Source organism: Telopea speciosissima, chromosome 5, assembly GCF_018873765.1.
Source record: "Telopea speciosissima isolate NSW1024214 ecotype Mountain lineage chromosome 5, Tspe_v1, whole genome shotgun sequence".
In the NCBI taxonomy this organism is placed as follows: Eukaryota; Viridiplantae; Streptophyta; class Magnoliopsida; order Proteales; family Proteaceae; genus Telopea; species Telopea speciosissima.
Window position 1 is genome coordinate 67,612,434 of NC_057920.1, and position 19,886 is coordinate 67,632,319.

The following is a 19,886-nucleotide window of genomic DNA, read 5'->3' on the forward strand; positions in this document are numbered from 1 at the left end:
GTATGATGTGGAACCTATTGAATTATAAGGATATATAGGGTCCATCTTGAATTTGCCATCTCTGTCTGTCAATTAAGGTGATCTAATTCAAGCATATTGGACTATCTTTTGGTTTTGTATCTTTGATTTTAACTATATCTTACCTTTTAGTCTAATTCAATCATATTGGACTATCTTTTGGTTTTGTATCTTTGATTTTAACTATATCTTACCTTTTAGTCAGTGTAGTTAAAATCTTTGGGACACCATTTGTATTAGCCAGAAAAAGAAAGGTGTCCAAAGATGCCTGTAACTGATGTAGAAAACCTCTTCAAATGGGTGCACGATGCATGATTTCCTTATGAAACCTTAATCAAGGCCCCTCTGCTGTTCTTTTATTTCTTTCCAAACATAATCCAAGTGTATACACACAGGGATCTTGGTAAGAGTTTCATAAGGAAACCCTTCGTGCAAGATTAATAGCAATTCAAAAAAGGGGTTGGTTTTTCTTCACCCCCGGAGATATTACCTCACAGTGGACATTAATGGGGTGACATAGGTATCATAAATCCGGTAGGGATATTTTCAACCTTGAACTAATAGGGGAGTAACAATGGCAGTTAAATCGTGGGCTTTCCTTCTTCCACAATGGAGGAAAACTTTATCCGATCTTAACAAACATCATTGGGTACGCTGTGTATCAACTTCTTTTTGGCAAATCCTATTTTCCACTCTGTTTGTGCGGTGATCTGGAAAATTTTAGGCGGTAAATTTTATTTCGTAAATATAAAATTTTGCATGTCGAAAATTTTTCTAATTTTTGTTTTCATAAAAAAAAAAAAAAAGAAGGGATATTGGAACATTTTCAGCATTTAAAATTTTACATCCAAAATTTTAGGAAGTGAAAATTTTCAAGTAAGATTTCACACTGAAACAAACACATGCGGGTGGGGGGGGAGGGGAATGATGTACACACTAATGGGGTGTGATGAAATCTCATTTGCTAACAACTTTTGACTGTCGGATGAAATTGAGGGCATCTCAGCCGTTCGCTACTACTGTCATTTCAACACCTGTCCTTTATCTGTCCTATTTTTGCCATTTACAAGGGAAGGAGGGGTATTTATGAAAACAAAATAAACATGTTGTTGGTTCTAAGATGTATGTTCACCTACACATATGTGTGGATGCTCCATTCTTGAAATGAAATAGCTTTGCTGCTCCATTCTCACATGAAATAGCCTTGTTGCCCTCAAATGTAGAGTACCAGTGTGCCGCACCTCATACTCATATGTGTAATACACATTAATCTATTTTCCTAGTCTTACCAAAAATATACTCATATGTGTGCTTTTCTATGCACTTTTTTTTTTTTGGTAAAGAGTGGGATTGAGCTCCTCTCCAGGGAGCCCAGCATGCCAGGAGGCATCCAACCATTAGGCTATAATGCACACATCCCTAGGTGTGCATCGAGATGTATGCGGCACAACCCAACTCTTGGATGCCCCCAAGGTACTCCCTGGGCGCTGAGCTCCCTAAAGAGGAGCCGGATCCTTGATATCCCTTCTAATTCTCTGCCCCCTCCAATTCCTCACATGAGAGCGGAAATAACCATCCTACCCCCTATTATAGGAATTGAAGGTGGCCGCGGATTGGAGGTGATAATTATTCCTCTTCTGTTCGGCTTGCTAGAGAACCCTGTTGAGAGGGGAAAAAAAACCAATGGATTTATTAAAAGGGAGAGGATTCTTACTTCTCCCAGCGACCGGCGTACCCTTCGCCAAAGGCTCAGAGCACCTTTTTCCTTTTATGAGTTCATCGAAAATTGATTGAATTGCTCTTCGCCACTAACCCACACTCGAAACCTTTTCTCTCTCTCGCCGAGCAGCAGCCATGGAGAGGGAGAAGACTACCAAGAAATATTCTGCTATTTCTTTGCAACAATTTGTATCAATCATGGCTCCTTTAATCGATATGGAAAAGGTCATTTCTCTCTCTCTCACATACAGTCTGTCCATCGCTGCGTGATGGCTTAATCCTCCGTCCAATTGCTCAATTTTCTCAGCATTTCTTTTTGTTTTGTGTTGGTATCGAAATAGTTGTAGAATTTATTTCTGCGGTTTCTCTGCATGATAGACGTTCATTTATATCCATTGAGAGAGAACGAAGAGATGGAGTGAAAATTATTTCATACACACTGAGATTTTTGCTTGTTTTAGTTTTGTCGAATTAATCATGAAGCAGGGTTGAAAATAAATATTTTGCTTTTCTGGACGTTTTGGTTAATTTAGTAATTGGAACAAATGAGGCTTAATTCCAATGTTCATTCATGGTTTCTAGGAAGCCGAGATATCTGCTTCTGTCAGTTCAGGCTCATCGAGAAGTCTGGATGCTGCTCAAAAGAAGGGCTCCGCCATTCTTAATCTGAAGTGTGTGGACGTTCAGGTTGGCTCTATATGATTTTTTAGCTAGCTTCATGTCTGGGGATTTTTTTTTTACAACTATCAAAATAAAATAATATTTTTGTTCTTTGGTTCTTGCTTTGCTTCTGATATCAGACAGGGTTAATGGGGAAGACTCTTCTGGAGTTTCAATCTAATAAGGGAGATGTTCTTCCTGCTCACAAGGTTAATTACTTCCCTATGGCGGCTATTATTAACTGATCCATTACAATTTTCTTGCACCTGTAGTCCAACATTTGCTACTTACTTTTGAGATATCCTTTGTTGACTTTGATTAGTCCATGCTGAACTAGAACAATTTAGCCACAATTCTAAGGTTCCAGATTGATGTATGTTCGGAACTGCTTTTCTAAGATTTTGCTCTTAGATAGTTGACTTGCACTTTAGAAATTTCTTTTAATTTCTTTTACTTTCATTTTCTCTGTTGCTGCTAGAAGAACCCATACCTAATATGTCCTGCCTCATATTCTCTCTACAAAATGTAGCTGAATCTAATATGATTGAATCAACAACTTTCTACAAATTAGATTTCATAAGCCAAGAAAAGAAATGAATGCTTAGGTTGTTAATTTTTTTATTAGCTTCTGAATATCTTGGGATTTTTCATTTTTGCAGTTTGGAACTCATGATGTAGTTATTCTAAGACCAAACAAGTCTGATTTAGGGTCTCCTTCCCTTGGACAAGGTGTGGTTTATCGTCTAAAGGTATGTTTGCTTCTAAACAGATTGAACTACAAATACACTTGTTTTTTCTTTTCTGTGTTGGATTAGTTTGCAATGTTGTTTTTGAATGGTAGAAGAACATCTTTTCCTTTGTTTCTCATTCACTTGTTAACCTGTTTTCCCTTTTGAACAGGACTCGTCTATCACTGTTGCTTTTGATGATATTCCAGAAGAGGGTTTAAACAGTCCTCTACGTCTTGAGAAAGTTGCAAATGAGGTTTGTTGCTTTTTTATTTTTTTTACCCTTTAATTTCTAACACTCACGACCATGTTATTAGATAAATCAGGACTAGAAGCTTATTTTTGTTTTTTTGTTTATCCGATTGATAGTAAAACATAAGTGTATATGACATGGTAGTATTCTCTTAGTTAAAAAGTTCATCTGGTGGAACTTGAAAACAGCGTTGCCTTTTGAAATTAAATTGGTGATGTTCAATTTGCTGTCTTAAAGTAGGCAATTGTCATTGGAACATGTTATTTGATTTTTATAATGTTGCTCAAACTTATATGAGGAATACAATCATAGTTATCAAGGCGTCGCCTAGGTGACGATTTTTACAATGTTGGTCAAACTTATATGAGGAAGATAATCACAGTTATCAAGGCGTCGAGGCTCCTTGGTCGCCTTGCCTCCTTGATAACTATGAAGACAATATCTAATTACTTCACAATTCACATGTCAATTAATTTTATTTTTTTTGGGCGGGGGGGGGGGGGGATGGTGGTTTTCGTGATTCATTTCTTACCAAAGAATGGTATTCGATCAATTTTGTAGGTAACATATCGTAGGATGAAGGATGCCTTAATACAACTGAGCAAAGGCATTCAGAAGGGACCTGCATCTGATCTAATTCCTGTATTATTTGGAGAGAAGCCACCTTCTGTGTCAAAGAAGTCTGTCTCATTCTCTCTATTCAACTCCAATCTTGATCATTCTCAGGTGTTGAGACCTTGATATCCATACTCAGTAAATTATTTATTCTATTCAGAAGTTTTTGAATTGAATCCTTTCTGTTTCTTGTTTTTCTACCAAAAAATTGTGTTTCTTGTTTGGACAAATTACTTAGTATTTGACTTATCAAAACCATGCTTTAATTCATATTAGTGAAACTGAGATTCAATATTATGTCTTTAAGCATGCTGTAAAACTTTTAAGAAACAGGTAATGACCTCTGTTTTGTTCATTATTTTGTCCCTTGTAGAAAAGGAAATATTTTAGCATGTTAGGAAGTATTGAAGCATAATAAAAATGATATTATGAAAATGATGGAAATTTTAATGAAACCCTGGAAATGATAGAAGAAGCACCGATACATAATTAAGAACAGTAATTCCACAACATTAGCAAAAAGGAAAGATCTATAATGATTTAAGTAGATCAATACCTTGTGAGTAGTGGCATATGCTAGAGCACATATTTGGAAGATACGGTTCACTCTGTAAATGAATAATAACTATAGGTCCGTAATCATCAATAGTACATTGCCTATAGAATATCAGTTGTGTTCAGATTTTTTTGCTGTAATTCCTATTATTATGTAGAAAATGGGAGAGGGTTCTCTGCCTGGCAGCATGCAGGGCCCAATCACAGTGTGTGTTGGAGCATCAACAGGGAATGGCTAAATTAGGGTTAGGGTTTGATAAGTCAAACTAGGAGCCAAACCAGAATCTTTTACCAAAAGGTGAATCAGATTTAGGGTTAAAGCAGTGTAAAAAGTGGCTAAATTAGGGTTAGGGTTTTATGGGATTTAGGGTTTGAAGTTAGGTTAATGATAGGTCTCTAATTCAGTAACTTCAGTGATGTAATGGACTGAAATCAGCAAACCAGTAGGTCATAAATAAAATAGGCAGCAAGATTTTAGAAGGAATTAGGTTATTTTAGGGTTAGGGTTTAAGAGAAGGAAAAAGAGGGGTTTTAGGGTTTGACTGGTCAGAACCAGCCAATATTTGGACCGAGTTCTCCAATGGGGGAGTACTCGATCTAAATATGGGAGGATTCTCATGGCTAGGATGAATGTCGAACTTGGAAAAGAAAGGGGGAAAAGGGGAATCTAGGGTTTGGAGATTTGAACTTACTTTGATGATGAATAAGCCTTGAGATCAGATTGCTCGACTGTAGAACGAACAATAATGGAGATGCAAAGCGAACCAAAACAGACCACCCGGGCTTCCCACCGCAAGGTGTCAATCGGATCGAACACCGATTCCTTCAAATGATCCACTCGGGGTTCCCACTGCAAGGTGTCAATCGGAACAAACACCGATTCCTTCAATCTTGATTGAACACAAGACAAATCTTCATTGAAGAAGAAGAGAAGAGCAGCAAAAAGCTTTTCATTAATCAAAATTCGTGTACAATGCTGGGCCCCTTACAAACTTATATAGAAGACTCGAAAATAAACTCCTACACTAAAAAGGAAAGGCCTTACCCAATCCTTAACTTATAAGGTAATCTAAACTGATTATGAAACTGAAATACTAAAGGAAATAGACTCAAAACATGGTTGGACTTATAGAATCCTAATCCAGCCCAACTAAAACTCTTAATAACAATTACTTGTAACTTAAGTTGAACCACATAGAACTGGTTCAATTGAACTAACCCAAAACAACTTAAAAATAAACTAAGTAAAGAAACAAACTAGCTAATCCCGTATGCAACCTTATTACCCATATTTTAGGCCAATAAAAGTGTCCTATTACATTGAAAACCCATGGGATCAAAGGCCCAACATGTATACAACTCAACCCTAGACTTATTCTTAAGCAAACAAGCCCAGTTTGGTGATAAATCTGCATCAGTCTGGGTGTGGAAGCCACACTGCTAGGCGGTGTTCTTTTTCCTATAGAAAATATTAAGAAAATGAAAAATACTAGAATATGGTGAAAAAATATGAAAATTTTTAATTTATGCTTTTTTTAATCTACCGTATGGTGGCATAGGGTATTTTTCTGGTCTTCAAAAATTTTCTAGTTTTGATTTATTGAAGGAGATGATAGAAATATTTAGCAATACTGTGAAGGGAAAAGAACTCTGTGGAGGAGCGTGGTGCCTGCGCCCAGACACAGAAGAGGGCGAAATGACCACCCCCACCCCCATGAAAGGCAGAAATGCTGCCCATGTTGATGCTCCAGCGTGTGTGCTCCCATTGGCCCCTGTGCATGTGCAGGGGTCACGCTCCCCACAGGACACACTTCCCTTAATATGAAACATTAAAAATAGGCCAAAAGACTTATATCTTGTAAGCCTTCTCCGACTCTATCCTTTATAGTATATGATTCTTATTAGAAAAACGTGAAATACCAGTCAAGACAATAACTTGATAGAAAATATAAATAAGTGTTTAGTCCACATTTTCCTTATATCTTTCCACCATATACTGTATGGTTGAAATCTGATCATGTTTCAACTATTCTTTGATGAAATTTTAAGCAAAATATAGATATTTGAAGAAGCTGAACATTTAAGTCATGCTTGAAGGTCTATTTTTGCAAAAAAAAATTCTACAACTATCTTGGCTTAGTTTAGGAACCTGCACTTTGATAAGTTTATGCTAAGACTTATGTTTCATAGTTGGTGTTTCCTTTGTCTCGTTGCTTACAGTTAGTATTATTTTTATTCTTTCAGAAAGATGCCATTTCAAAGGCACTCTCATCCAAGGATGCATTTCTGCTGCATGGGCCTCCAGGAACTGGGAAGACTACAACAGTGGTGGAAATTATCTTGCAAGAAGTGAAACGTGGATCAAAGATTCTTGCCTGTGCTGCTTCCAATATTGCTGTTGACAACATTGTTGAGCGACTTGTGCGTCACAGGTACCATGATCTCATAATGTGACAAAAGCTTATTACCTGAGCCTTGAAGCTATATCCTTTAGTGCCCCAAACATTTTCTGTGAAATTATATATGTAATTGACTAATATTTTCTTGTACTCAGTTGACCTCATTTACAGTTTGTGTTTTTATTGTGTTTACTTCGTATGGCAGTAGTTCTGCCATGGCCCTAGTTTGCCATGTGAAGGGCCTAGATGAATCCTTGGAGTTTTCAGGATTTCTTCCACGATATTGCTTTATAGAAAGTTTTACAGAGAGCGCCCTCATAATGCATTAGCATAATCACAAGAAAGTGATCTTTGTTTGGGTTGAGAAAATACTAACTCACATCATTTTGGATTTTTCATAACAATTTCAGCTAAAATTTAAGCTGGGCTATCAGATTAGATCAATAATCATAAACAGATTCTTGTGCTTCTTTACAGTTTGTATCCCACTATTTTAAGGGGAGTTTAGGGTTCCCATTGATCATGGGAATAGGATCAAGTATGTACTATGTAACATACAGGTGATGCCTGATTGAGCACAGCTGATCCAATGTAAATCATTACTCTTCTTGCAGTTTGGATTCTTAAGGATCCAAACAGAGCCTAAATATCTTTAGATTTTCAACTGATAGCGAAAGAACTGTATTGATCATATTCAGATCTGTACAAATAGGAAAGTACTCCCAAAAGGGTATACAATAAAGTTCTTTTGTTGTGTCTATTGATGCAAAAAAGTTGAAATTTGATGCCTTATTATTCTTCCATTAGTACCTCATTAGATGCTTATTCGATTGCTTTGTTGCAACACTGACAAAATTGGATCCACAGAATAATCACAAGAAAGCAACCCCCCCCCCTTTTTTTTTTTGACAAAGGTAAGAGTACTTGTATTAATAACTTGCAAAATGGCAACTTTTACTCTCAAGATGCTGTTCAAATAAGATCAGCCTGCAAGGGGCCCTCTATAAAAGATTCCCCTCTCCTTTACATACCGAAAAAAGCTAACCAAAAAATCACCCAACCCATTTACAAAATTATCTCAATCATCATATTTGTATGTATTTGCTCCTTTAGGAAAAGCTTAGGCTTCCAACATCAAGACATGGGTTCAAGTCTTGAAAGTGACCTCTTTGTACAAAATTGCCAAAGCTTTGGAACATTTTGAATCGAACCCTCCTGGGACCCTTCAAAAGTGGGGATTGAAGCTGGCTATGGTCCTTTATTTGCTCTCCTAAAATCTAGAGTAAACACCAGCTTGATACCAGTCTCATAGCATTTCTTGCTACTCAACTGGCAGGCTCCTACTTGTCTTAAAAAATGCGCCCATTTCTCCCCTCCAAATGCCCCAGCAGATAGAAAAAGGAACCATAATCTACTATAAGGCAACCCTTCCCTCTACGTGGCTGCCCTCCCACCCGCCATTACCAAAAAAAAAAAAAGCGAGTTAGCGAATATTCAGCAAGTCCTTGCAATCAAAAGAGACACCCCATACCTCCATGAAGTAAAATCGGCTATAAACCGTAGTTATCAAGGCGGCAAGGCGACCACGGCGTTTGAGGGCCTTCCTAAGCGCCTTGGCGATAGGGCGGCCACAAGGCGTTCTAGTATTCTTTTTTTTATATAACCATTTTATTTGGCACAAATAGCATATTAAAAATTATATAATTCTGGTTGCTAAATAAATATTAATGAGTCAAACCAATGCAAGATATTTATCAAAAAAACAAATTAACAAACTAAGTTCATGATATTATCATAGAAATATAGCATATAAATATGGAACAACATTATAAATTATTAAATATAAAGAATAAAGGATTGCTAAATTATTATACTTATCTCTATGATGCCAAAATGAGTGCCTAGGCAGTAGGCCCTAAGGTAGGAACAACAGCATAAGAATTGCCAATGGGGGTGGAGAAGCCACACTATCATATCATGATTTCGACAAAATAACAAAATGACGTCTATGATATGTATTCACAGGTCCACATTGTCTCAGGATGAGGATATATCATTCAATTTATTATAGGCAAAAGAAATGAGGATGGAAAAATAAAAAAGAAAAGAAAGAAAAGAACATAGTGCGTCACGGGGAAGGAGAAGGAAGAAAAAAAATTGTAAAGAAGAAGGAGGATGAGAAGAAAGAGAAAAAAAACCGATTATCAGTACGCCTAGGCAGTAGGCCCTAAGGTACGAATCGCCGGTGGGGGTGGAGGCTGGAGGGAAAAAAAAACAAAAAATCGAGGGGACAATGGGACATGGAGGCGCAACAACAGAATAAGAAAAATAGAAGAGAAGAAGAAGAAGAATAGAAGGTTACTTACCTTGCTGGAGACGTGGTAGCTGGAGGAAGCTTCGTCGGACTCAAAGCGGCTGGCAGGAGAAGACCAATGCCGGATTCGATGGAGACTTGGACTCTTGGAGACTTGGAGTTGTTCCTTCACCGCAGGTTTTTTCTCCCAAAACCAAATAACGAAGATAAAAAGTGAAGGGTTTCAGTTTTGGACTTTAGTTGAAAGAGAAGAAGAAAAAGTCTATTATACCCTTGATAACATGTATATCAGTGTAGATAATACGTACACCAGCCAATGAAAAGTTAGTAAATAGAATAAAACAATAAAAATAAATAAATGGGGTTTTTATAGTATTGATCCAATGTATCTCAGTGTAGATACTCCATATACACTTTCCAATAATAAGTTAGGAAATAGAATAAAAAAGTAAATACATAAAATAAATTTAACAACAAAAACGACCGCCTTGGTCACAAGGCGTCCTAAGGCGTCGCCTTGGTCGCCTAGGAGACGCCTTGGTGACCAAGCCGGTCGCCTTTCTTACATACCATAAGGCGCCCCACCACCTTGCTCCCATATTTCCGCCTGGACGCCATGGCGACGCCTTGATAACTATGCTATAAACAAATAGTTCCCATCTTCGTCTGTTTCCCTATACAACCTACGCATGTTCTTAATCTTATCCCCCTTCTTTAGAAATTATCCATAGTTCACACCTTCTCCAACACAACAAGACACAGAAAGTTTCAGGTCGTGGGTGCCTATAAATTGCCAAATGTTTGATGGTTGGAGTATTGTTACTAGTGTTAGGTGGGTCTGGTTTAAGAGATCTGATGAAACAAAATTTAGTATAGTATGGATGGATCAATACAGCACATGCTTCTGCATTTATTTGGATGGTCTAGAAACTTCAACTTTCAAAAAGGTCTGAAGAGCATCATGTAGATCAGATGGTTGAAAATCATCTGGTTACGTCGATCTTTTATATTTATAATTTTTAAGGTGGGCTCCTCCTTTGTATAGGTCCTGATCCTCTAAATTCATTTCACATGGCATATTTTTGAGCTCTACACCTATTTACAGGTCTAGTAACCCCAGACCTAAGAGGCTAAGACTTCCCCTTGTTGGTTATAGGGAGAATGTTTCCAAAAGGATACAAAATGAAGTGCCTTTATGGAGTCTAAGGATCGAACTGAGTTTGAAAGTTTTCAATGTTTATCTCACCAAATCGTTCTTGGGTATTTTTTGCAACACGGATGACTTGATTTTGGAACTTCATCCTCTCAGTTTTCATTGAAAGTGACTGGTCAGTCCAAGTCGGTAATTTTTCTTTGGTTTCAACTTTGTTGTATAAAAGTCCTAATATACTCCGCAATCCTGAAAAACAGGTGTTTCTACCTTATACAAATAGTACAGACCCCTGTAAGTTCTCAATTTTGTGAGAAGTGGAGTTTCCATGTAAATCACTTTCTTGGCATCTATCCTAGCTATAGTAGAATCATTGAAGTCACAAAGCATTAGTAGAAATTCTCGGCTCTGATTCCATCTTCGGCAGATTCTATGTGTCCACAATTAATAAGAGAAGAGAAAAAGACGTGACCAAGAGATTGATAATACAACCGACATGGCTTCTTATGTCTAAACCAGTATTTTGGTCTCTAGAATCTATGGGCAGTCTAGCAGAAGATTGGAAGGGAAATCTTCAACAATGGCTTTTTAGTCTCAAAATAGGTAATTTCTAAATGACCACACTCTACCGCCCCTCTCCTACTTTGGCCACAACTTACATGGTACATAGAACTTTCTCCAATGCTGGACAGTGACTTGAATATATTAACAATCTTTGGAATTTTCAATAAATAGGAAAACTAATCACCTAAAAAATTAGCGCGAAGTACCAAAATCATGTAGTATCTGACTTAACTCTGACTTTGCTTTTACCTTTTTGGTATTCTTAAATGCCTTGCAGATCGACTTGATCCAATGGTGAATCTTCTAAGTTTACATGTTATCTCTTTGAAACTCTTGTATTCAGTTAAGCTTTTTGGTGTTATTTAAGCTTTAAGCTGGGTTGTATGACAAATCTTTGGCTCTCTCATCTTATTAGAGTAAAGTTGGTCAGATTGGGGCATCCTGCTCGCTTACTACCTCAAGTGTTGGAGAGTGCACTTGATGCACAGGTATGATGGTGTATTTCTTTTGCCCCCACATTGAAGGCGGTTACTAATATGTTTGTATCTTTATTTATTTAGTTATTTATGTTTTTCTTTCGGGTGGACAGTTTGTTTTTCCTCTTTTTTTTTTTTTTTAAGAGGGGGGGAGAGGTGGGAGATGTGCATGTGTTTCATATATATGTTTATCTGCGGATAATCTTCTTTACACTCTCATTCTTCTAGGACTAATTCACAGTTTCTATTCCTCTAGATGTCAGAATGTACCTTATCTATTTATCCCTCTAGTAAAATTGTTGATCAAGTTTAAGATACCTATTCTTATTTTCTAGATAATTCTGGAAAAGTTTCTGCTCCCAGATTGGTTGATTTCGTTCTTGCATTATTTGTTACTGATTCTGCAAATTTAGATAAAGCTATGTCTTTGTGTTTTCTATTTGTAAGGTTTTGTTTTGGATGTCACTTGTCTGACTGTTAAAAACTAATACTGTTTGTTCAAAACCACATTTTATTGTGCATCTCTTTGCTTTCCTGTACTTATTTATTCAGTTTGATTCTTTAGGTTTTACGAGGGGATAACAGTTCACTAGCAAATGATATTCGCAAGGAAATGAAGGTACTGATTTGGAGAAGATTTTTGAAACTTCTATACTTGACTTAATCTCTATCAAAGAGAATTGTATGGTATTCTTTTTTATTAAATTTCTATATTATATAAAATTGATTCTAATTCCAACCTCTCTTTTTTATGAATATGCTTATATTATATCCTAAGGGTGTCAATTGGGCGGGGCGGTTCGTTTTTTCCGGTTTCGGTGTGGGTTTCAAGGAAACTGAAATCGAACCAATAAGGACTTTTCGGTTTCAGTTCGGGTTGGACTCAGGTTCGGTTTGGTCCGGTTTGAAACTCGGGTATAGGCTGTTTGTGGGTAGGGATTAGAGGTTTTAAGGTTTGGGGTTGGTTTTAGTATTCGGTTCGGTCCTATCGGGCTGGCCAATCGGTGGCCCGTCGATTTAGCCCCCGAGCCGAAATCGAATTGTGCTCTAACCTGTAAACTGAAGCCGAACTGATAAGGCCTCGGTTCAGTTTGGATTGGGCTCTAGTGGGTTGGACCGGACCGGTTTAGGTTTTGACACCCTTATTATATCCTATGCTTTGTTTATTATAAGTTTATTTCTCATATTAGATCATTACTAGCATAGTTTTATCATATTGCATTGATATGGCCTTCTATGTTGATTGTTAGTGTAGCATATAAGCATACTTATATCATCGCTATTCTACATGTAATGCATGCCTAGGGCGCCTAGGCACCCCTCCACCGCCTTGGGTCTCTTAGTTGCCTTGACAACTAGGGTCTTGAGTATACATGCATACATGAGGGGTGTGCAACCCTTACTTTAGCTATTTTTCCATATGTTAACTAACAGTCAAATGTAACACACAATAAAATTTGCAGATCATATTATTGTTTTATACATGAGAATGTAGAATATAGTTGGGAGACTATTATTATATTGGGCTATAGTATACACCATCAATTACTGCATATCAGTCATCAATAGTTATTTGTAAAATCTTCTATTCTGCGGCTATAAGTCTACTACATTGGAAACTGTCTCATTTTGGAGCTTGCATTTAGATGTTTCTGATGCATTATTTTTATCAGGCTCTGAATGGGAAGCTGTTGAAAGCCAAAGATAAAAATGCAAAGAGGGACATTAGGAAGGAGCTTAGAACTCTTTCCAAGGAAGAGAGGAAAAGGCAGCAGCTAGCGGTGACAGATGTAATAAAAAATGCAGATGTGGTATTGACAACTTTAACTGGTGCATCCTCTCAGAAGCTTGAAAATACCTCATTTGATTTGGTTATTATTGATGAAGCTGCCCAGGCACTAGAGATAGCTTGCTGGATTGCTTTGCTGAAGGTACTTTTTTAGACATAAATACTAGAAATAGCATGCTGGATTTCTTTGCTGAGGATACATTTTTTAAGCATAAATATGTGCCAAGGACTTATTTCACAAGAGTTATATTAGATGTGAATTAAAGAAATGAAAGGGCTTCCCAGAATCATGTGGAACCTGCAATAGGGTCACTGCTAAGGCTAGTGAAGAAAATGATACTTTTTGAACTTGAAACAGTGAAACTGTAAAGAAATCTCAAATATGTTTACTAGTTTCTCGAGAAGAAGCCGGTGGTTGTTCCTATCAGAAGATGATGATGAAGAAGAAAAGAATGGAGGTCTTAATTCTATTTTTTACTTTTTTAAGTTTAGAGCTGCGTTTTGTGGAATCTAATTTTGGGGCCTTGTACGGTTGTACCTTTTATTTCGAATTCATGTATGTTTTTATACTCCTAACTAGAATACTCCAGTTTCTCAAATCCAGTTATGTCGGGTTTTATATTAAATTAATGTAATAGAATCATGGGGTTAATTTAGAACAACCTAACATATCAATATTTCTTGGTCTCTCGACTTTTATTAGCAGTCATGTCTTTCTTTGCTTTTCTTTTTTCCTCCGTGAAGAGTTGCTTATTCGAAGGACATTCTACTCAACGTCTGGCTTCAATTTTTCTGCCTTTTTAAGTCTATTTGGATGGCAGATTTTTTGTTTTTTCTCTGTTTTTCATTAGGTTGATGCTGGCTTGGGAAAGAGGTCAAAGTTTGGTTTGATCTTTCCGGGATATTATCTAGCAAGAGTGTCCTCAGTTTTATGGTAGACTTAAAAAATGTTCCCATAGGGCTGGGACTCCTAACAAATAATAAATAGTTATCATTATTTATTAGAAAATGGGGAAAGAAGAAGAAAAGGTCTCTCCTGGCATTTACATGCCAACACCTCAAAGGTTCAGTTGGACATGTCTATTTAGACTGGCAAAAATATGAGGTGATGTCAAAAGAAGTGTATGCTTACACAAACCCAAGGGGGTAGCTCAGTTGACGAATACTAACACCTCATAATTAAGAGTTCATGAGTTCAACTCTCCTTGGGACCTACTTATCCAAAAAAAAAAAATGTATGCGTACACATTATGCGTCTCATAAAATTCTATGGGTGCATTCCAGGGATCAAGATGTATACTGGCAGGGGACCATCTTCAGCTTCCCCCAACTGTACAGAGTGTTGAAGCAGAGAAGAAAGGCCTAGGCAGGACCCTTTTTGAACGCCTTGCAGGCCTGTATGGAGATGAAGTCATATCTATGCTCACCGTCCAGTACCGCATGCATGAGCATATAATGAGCTGGTCATCCAAAGAGCTATATGATAGTAAGGTGTAAATAACATTTCTCCTGCGTTGACTCATCAGTAGATACCATGCATAGTATTTTAAGAGAAATCAATTCATTTGGGAGAGTCTAGAAGTTGCTTTTCCATTATTCTAGTGGCACTGAAACTGTATAGTTCTGTGTTCCTTGTAGGTTGAAGCCCATCCAAGTGTTGCAGCACATATGCTGTATGATCTTGATGATGTAAAGAGGACATCTTCAACAGAACCAACCCTTATTCTTGTAGACACAACTGGGTCTGTAGCCCTTTCTTATTTTATTTTATTTTTATTTTTTTTAATATTATAACAATGTTTGTATCTTATGGTGCTTTTATTATATGTTTGTGTTGATTCCTTAGTAGCTTTGTAGTTCTCAGATATATACCTTCATTACCACAAATAACACTTGGTTGTGAACTATTCTATGTTAATGTGGTCTGTTTCAGTTGTGACATGGAAGAAAAAAAAGATGAGGAAGACAGCACAATGAATGAGGGTGAGGCTGAGGTTGCTATAGCCCATGCAAAAAGGCTTGTTCAGAGTGGGGTCCAGCCATCTGATATTGGAATAATCACCCCTTATGCTGCTCAGGTTTTACAAATCCCTTTGTTCATCTTAAGCAGCGCCTCTAATCTATATGACCACTTTTGTAAAAGGAAAATGGAAGAAAGTTTACAGTTTGGAACATCTGTAGAACAATTGGAGAAGAACTTTCAAAGTATGGCCATTTGATCAATAAGAATCTTACCATATGCCATTCTCAAATACTCAACTGAACTCAACTCAGCCTTTTCCCAACTAAATGGGGTCGGCTACATGGATCTTTTTTCTCCAATCAGGCTTTATTCTCGAATATTGTGTCTAAAATGAACCCATGGCTCATTTTGTGACGGACAGCATACAGATTTTCATTTTCCCTTTCTAAGTAATAGTATTTCCTTGAACCATATAATTCTCAAAGTAAATTCACTGTTGTTGGATGATGCAACATGGTCTTGTAGGTTGTCTTGCTAAGGATTCTGAGAAGCAAAGATGACAAACTAAAAGAGGTGGAAATCTCTACAGTTGATGGCTTCCAAGGTCGGGAAAAAGAAGCCATTATTATTTCCATGGTCCGGTCAAACTCAAAGAAAGAGGTACCCTGATATTGAGGTATTTATGTCAGGTGAATTGGTCAGCATCAAAATTGTTTTCTAACAGTGTAAGTGTGTGCATCTTGGTTTCTACTTGATGTTTCAGGTGGGATTTCTTAGTGACCGTAGACGAATGAATGTGGCTGTGACACGTGCAAGGAGACAGTGTTGTCTCGTCTGCGACACAGAGACTGTGAGCAGTGATGGATTCTTGAAGCGATTGATTGAGTATTTTGAGGAGCATGGTGAGTATTTGAGTGCATCAGAGTATGGGAATGAATGAGCCAGTATTAGACCATAACCACAGCACAGAACTCACCTTCCAACCTCCGATGATGGAGGCCCCTTGCTTGTAAAGCAGATGTTCGCATTGGTGGATATTGGGTGTTTTTGTCCTGATGGATTCCCAGATGAGCCTGTGGAACACTGCCAGTTCACCTAGAAAAGATGATCAAACCTTTTAACAGGAACAATAATGAACACTGCCCTCATTGTTGTCTACAAATTCTTCCTGTAATTCTTTCTCCTTTGACTTAGGTCAAAAAAGGAAGGTTGGCCTAATTAACTGCTCACAGCAGCGATGTAATTATATTTATTTTGTGGGGAATGAATCATTGGTGCAGCTTGCTGTCTTGTGTCATTGATTCGCGAGTGTTCTACGACTGCAGAGCTGGAAATTGTATTCCAGCCAAAACACTGATCGTCACTTTTTCGTTCAATTTGCATCATATACCATATTTTCTTTCATGGCATAGGGACTCTTAGGGCTAATTTGACATGATTTTGATTACGATTTCAATTTTAGATTGATTTCATGAAATAGTCAACAAATAGATTTTTGGTCAAGAAAATGAAATTGTTAGGGTTGCATCAATTTGAAATTGGGATTGAGCACCATTGATTGGTTCTTCACTTGATTTCAAATCTCAATAAAGAAATGAAAGCATAACTCCCATCAGAAAAAATTTCTTCGAGGAGCTGGAATGCCTCAGTCACCCTGTCATCCTTGGTGAGAGCATGTATTAGAGTCTTATACATTACTGAATTGGTTACACACTCATGCTTCATCGTCTCCCTTAGTAGTGAGCAGGCATAATAATCCATCTCATTCACTGAACAGAAGGCTTTCATGACCACTCCAAACCCTAACACAAAAACCCCCCAAAAATCAACTTCTGACTTGCAATACGATAAAGAAGTTTGAAAGTAATTTCACAGACGAGAGTTGCTTGCCCAGGCAAACCAGCTCTCCCATACCATTTCATAATCACAATAAAAAGGGATTCTTTAAAAAACAACCCTTCATCTTTCATCTGCAGCAATATTCTTTCGATGTGGCCTTGAACTCCTCAGCAGCTCCAAGCTTTTCAATTAGAACATAAAATTCATCAAAAGTATGTGAATATCCCTTCTGGGTTCCTCCCCCAATCAAATATTGCCATGGAAGTGGGTAAATCAAGAGGGAGCTCTTGTAACTTACAGAGCCGCGCTGGTTTTATCAAATCGAGTGACCTCCTAAGCTCTTCAAGGTCAAAGGGCCTCAATAATCTTTTCAAGTCATTCTCACGCTCTGGTTCATCCAATCAAGTTTAACCACTACCACAACTTCCAGAAGAGCAAAACTGAGAAACTTGAGTTTCTATAGAAAGCTGATAAATTTTTTATTTTTTTCACGTACTTCATAAACATTCATCTTCTCACCTTAGCTCGACTTGGGAAGCTTAAAATTTCACAAAATACCAGAAAGGTTAGCTTTGAAGAACCTAATAAACGGAATAGCCATGGGCCCATGACCCATTTTAGAACTTATCGAAACAAGCTTAAGAATTTCATGGCAATAGACCAACTTCTCAAATAAGAGGTCATGAGTTCAAACCGTCTTGGGGCCTACCCCCATCCCCTAATTCCCCCCCCTCCTCCTCCTCCTCCCCTATTATACAAGCTCTTAATTCATAAAAAAAAGGGTAAATTACATATGCCTCCCCTGTACTTTGCCCTAATTACACGTTCCACCCCTTGATTTTTCCACCTTACATTTTGACCCCTTATGGCTGACGGTGTTAGTTTTTGTAAGTTAATGATTTGAAAAGACAATATTACCCTTGTTCTAAAACAACACAAGTTGAATTACAATGACACCCTTTTCATCATCTTCAACCTTAAAACACTCATTTCTTTCCTCCTCCACCGCCGCACCACCACCACCACCACCACGCATGCCTCCTTCTCCACCGCCACCACTTCTTTGCCGCCTCCTCCTCCTCGAACTCTTATTCCCTAAAACTTTAAATTCACGCACTTGCAAAGACTGAGCAATGAGATGGGTTCATCATCATAGCTTCCATTACCGCGTGAAGAGCACGAGAAGGTGTTGATTTCAATCTTCGATTACTCTGCTTGAACACGCTGGAGCATCTCTTGTTCTATCACGTAGGAATCACAAAATAACAAATTAAAACTGCTTTTTCAATTCTACCTTTCTCATCATCTTCAACCTAAAACACTCATATCTTTCCTACTCCATTGCAGCACCACCACCACCACGCCACCAGCAGCCTTGCCATTTGCCTCCATCACCGCCACCACTGCTTGCCGCCGCCTCCACCACAAACAAATAAGAAGAGATTAGAGGAGAAAGAAGGGATACCGATTGGTAAAAGTTCACCAAAGGTTGCTGCGGTAGGACTAAAACATTAGAAACCGAACCAGTTGCAACCTCGTCCTGCTCACATAAGAAAAAACACTGTGAACCTCTCGGTTTACGCCCGTTTTATATTTATGTCTTTCATCTAAACCATCTTCTCCATAATTGCAGGAGAAAAATAAGAAAGAAGAAGAAACGAGAGGCGGAAGGAGCCCTTTGGTTTCTCGACCAGAGGGCAATCAATTTCGGGAAGGAGAGACTAGAGAGAAAGAGAGAGATTGAAGGAGAAGACGAATTCAATGCGATGCGAGAGATTACGTATTTAAATTTTCTTTTTGTTTTATTTGTTTATCGACTTTTGAATTTTTATCTGTCAATAGATGAGATAAGATGAAAGATCGATTATTTTCTTTTTCGCTTCTTATTTCGGCAGTGCTTTTATGTCTTTCCTTCTTGAATTCTAACAGGCATTTTCATTTGTTTGATTCCCTTCTCACCCAAAATAGCACCAAAGATTCACTTCCACCAACATAATTGGTAGTTTTTTTATCACTCTTTTCAATGGAATTTTGTTTCCTTTTTTTGGTAATTCATAAATCCAGGCTTTTTCAAGGTGTCGAAATCACACACAAAGAGAGCATACCTTATGAGAGAACCGTATGGAATGAAGAGAAGTTGGTGAAATTGAGGCTGAAGGTGGGAATGGGTTTCGATAGCAGAAGAAGAAGAAGTAACTCCATTCTCTCTCTCTCTCTCTCTCTCTCTCTCTCTCTCTCTCTCTCTCTCTCTCTCCTGCGTTAACAAGCCACAAATACAAGAATGGGGGCTGGCTACCACGAAACTTAAAACTAGAAAGCTGAATCCTATAATACAAGAATGGAGAAGGGCTTCTAATAATTGTAAAAGAAAGAAAAAGAAACCGGTTTGGGAAGGAATCTGTTTTAGAACCGAAACAATCGAATGACACAATGGTCCTTGTGAGCATAAATACTCAGGCATTGGTAGGGGTATCGTTGGCGATTACAAGGTTCGGAGGTTGAAGATGAAGTTGGGAGAGGAGAAAGGGCAAATTTTTCCTTCTTATTTTGGTTTTTATCAAAAGGGTAAATGGGTCATCTCACAATGACCAAGGGTTAGTTTGGGCATTATAAAAAATCTAATTATGCCATGTCAGCACATAACAGACGGATGCTAACGACAGGGGAGGAATTAGTAATTTTTTGAAAACTATAGGGGAATCGTATGTAAGGTGGGAAAATCAAGGGGAGGAATGTGTAATTAGGACAAAGTACAGGGGAGGCATATGTAATTTACCCTAAAAAAAAAGGCTTAAGAACTTCAGTTAACAAATTTTTTTTTTTAACCCCATCAGTTAACGAATT

General features: G+C 37.8%; 1 protein-coding gene across 1 annotated transcript; it reads left to right on the forward strand.

Moving 5' to 3' along the window:
- The first annotated feature begins 1,813 nt into the window (after positions 1-1,813).
- Positions 1,814-16,261, forward strand: LOC122661960 (DNA-binding protein SMUBP-2). Its single transcript, XM_043857482.1, has 15 exons — positions 1,814-1,962; positions 2,320-2,424; positions 2,538-2,606; positions 3,057-3,146; positions 3,298-3,381; positions 3,940-4,104; positions 6,793-6,980; positions 11,391-11,463; positions 12,017-12,070; positions 13,125-13,382; positions 14,525-14,731; positions 14,879-14,982; positions 15,174-15,318; positions 15,729-15,863; positions 15,967-16,261. Exons 1-15 carry the CDS (start codon positions 1,873-1,875, stop codon positions 16,141-16,143), a joined length of 1,944 nt encoding a protein of 647 aa, XP_043713417.1. The 5' UTR covers positions 1,814-1,872; the 3' UTR covers positions 16,144-16,261.
- The last annotated feature ends 3,625 nt before the right edge of the window (positions 16,262-19,886 follow it).

Bases quoted from the DNA above. Each gene is read 5' to 3' on its own strand.
- LOC122661960 (XM_043857482.1), top strand. From the start codon at position 1,873: ATGGAGAGGGAGAAGACTACCAAGAAATATTCTGCTATTTCTTTGCAA. The intron at 13,383-14,524 runs GTACTTTTTTAG...GGTGCATTCCAG, and splicing joins GCTGGATTGCTTTGCTGAAG to GGATCAAGATGTATACTGGC. The intron at 14,732-14,878 runs GTGTAAATAACA...TGTTCCTTGTAG, and splicing joins AAGAGCTATATGATAGTAAG to GTTGAAGCCCATCCAAGTGT.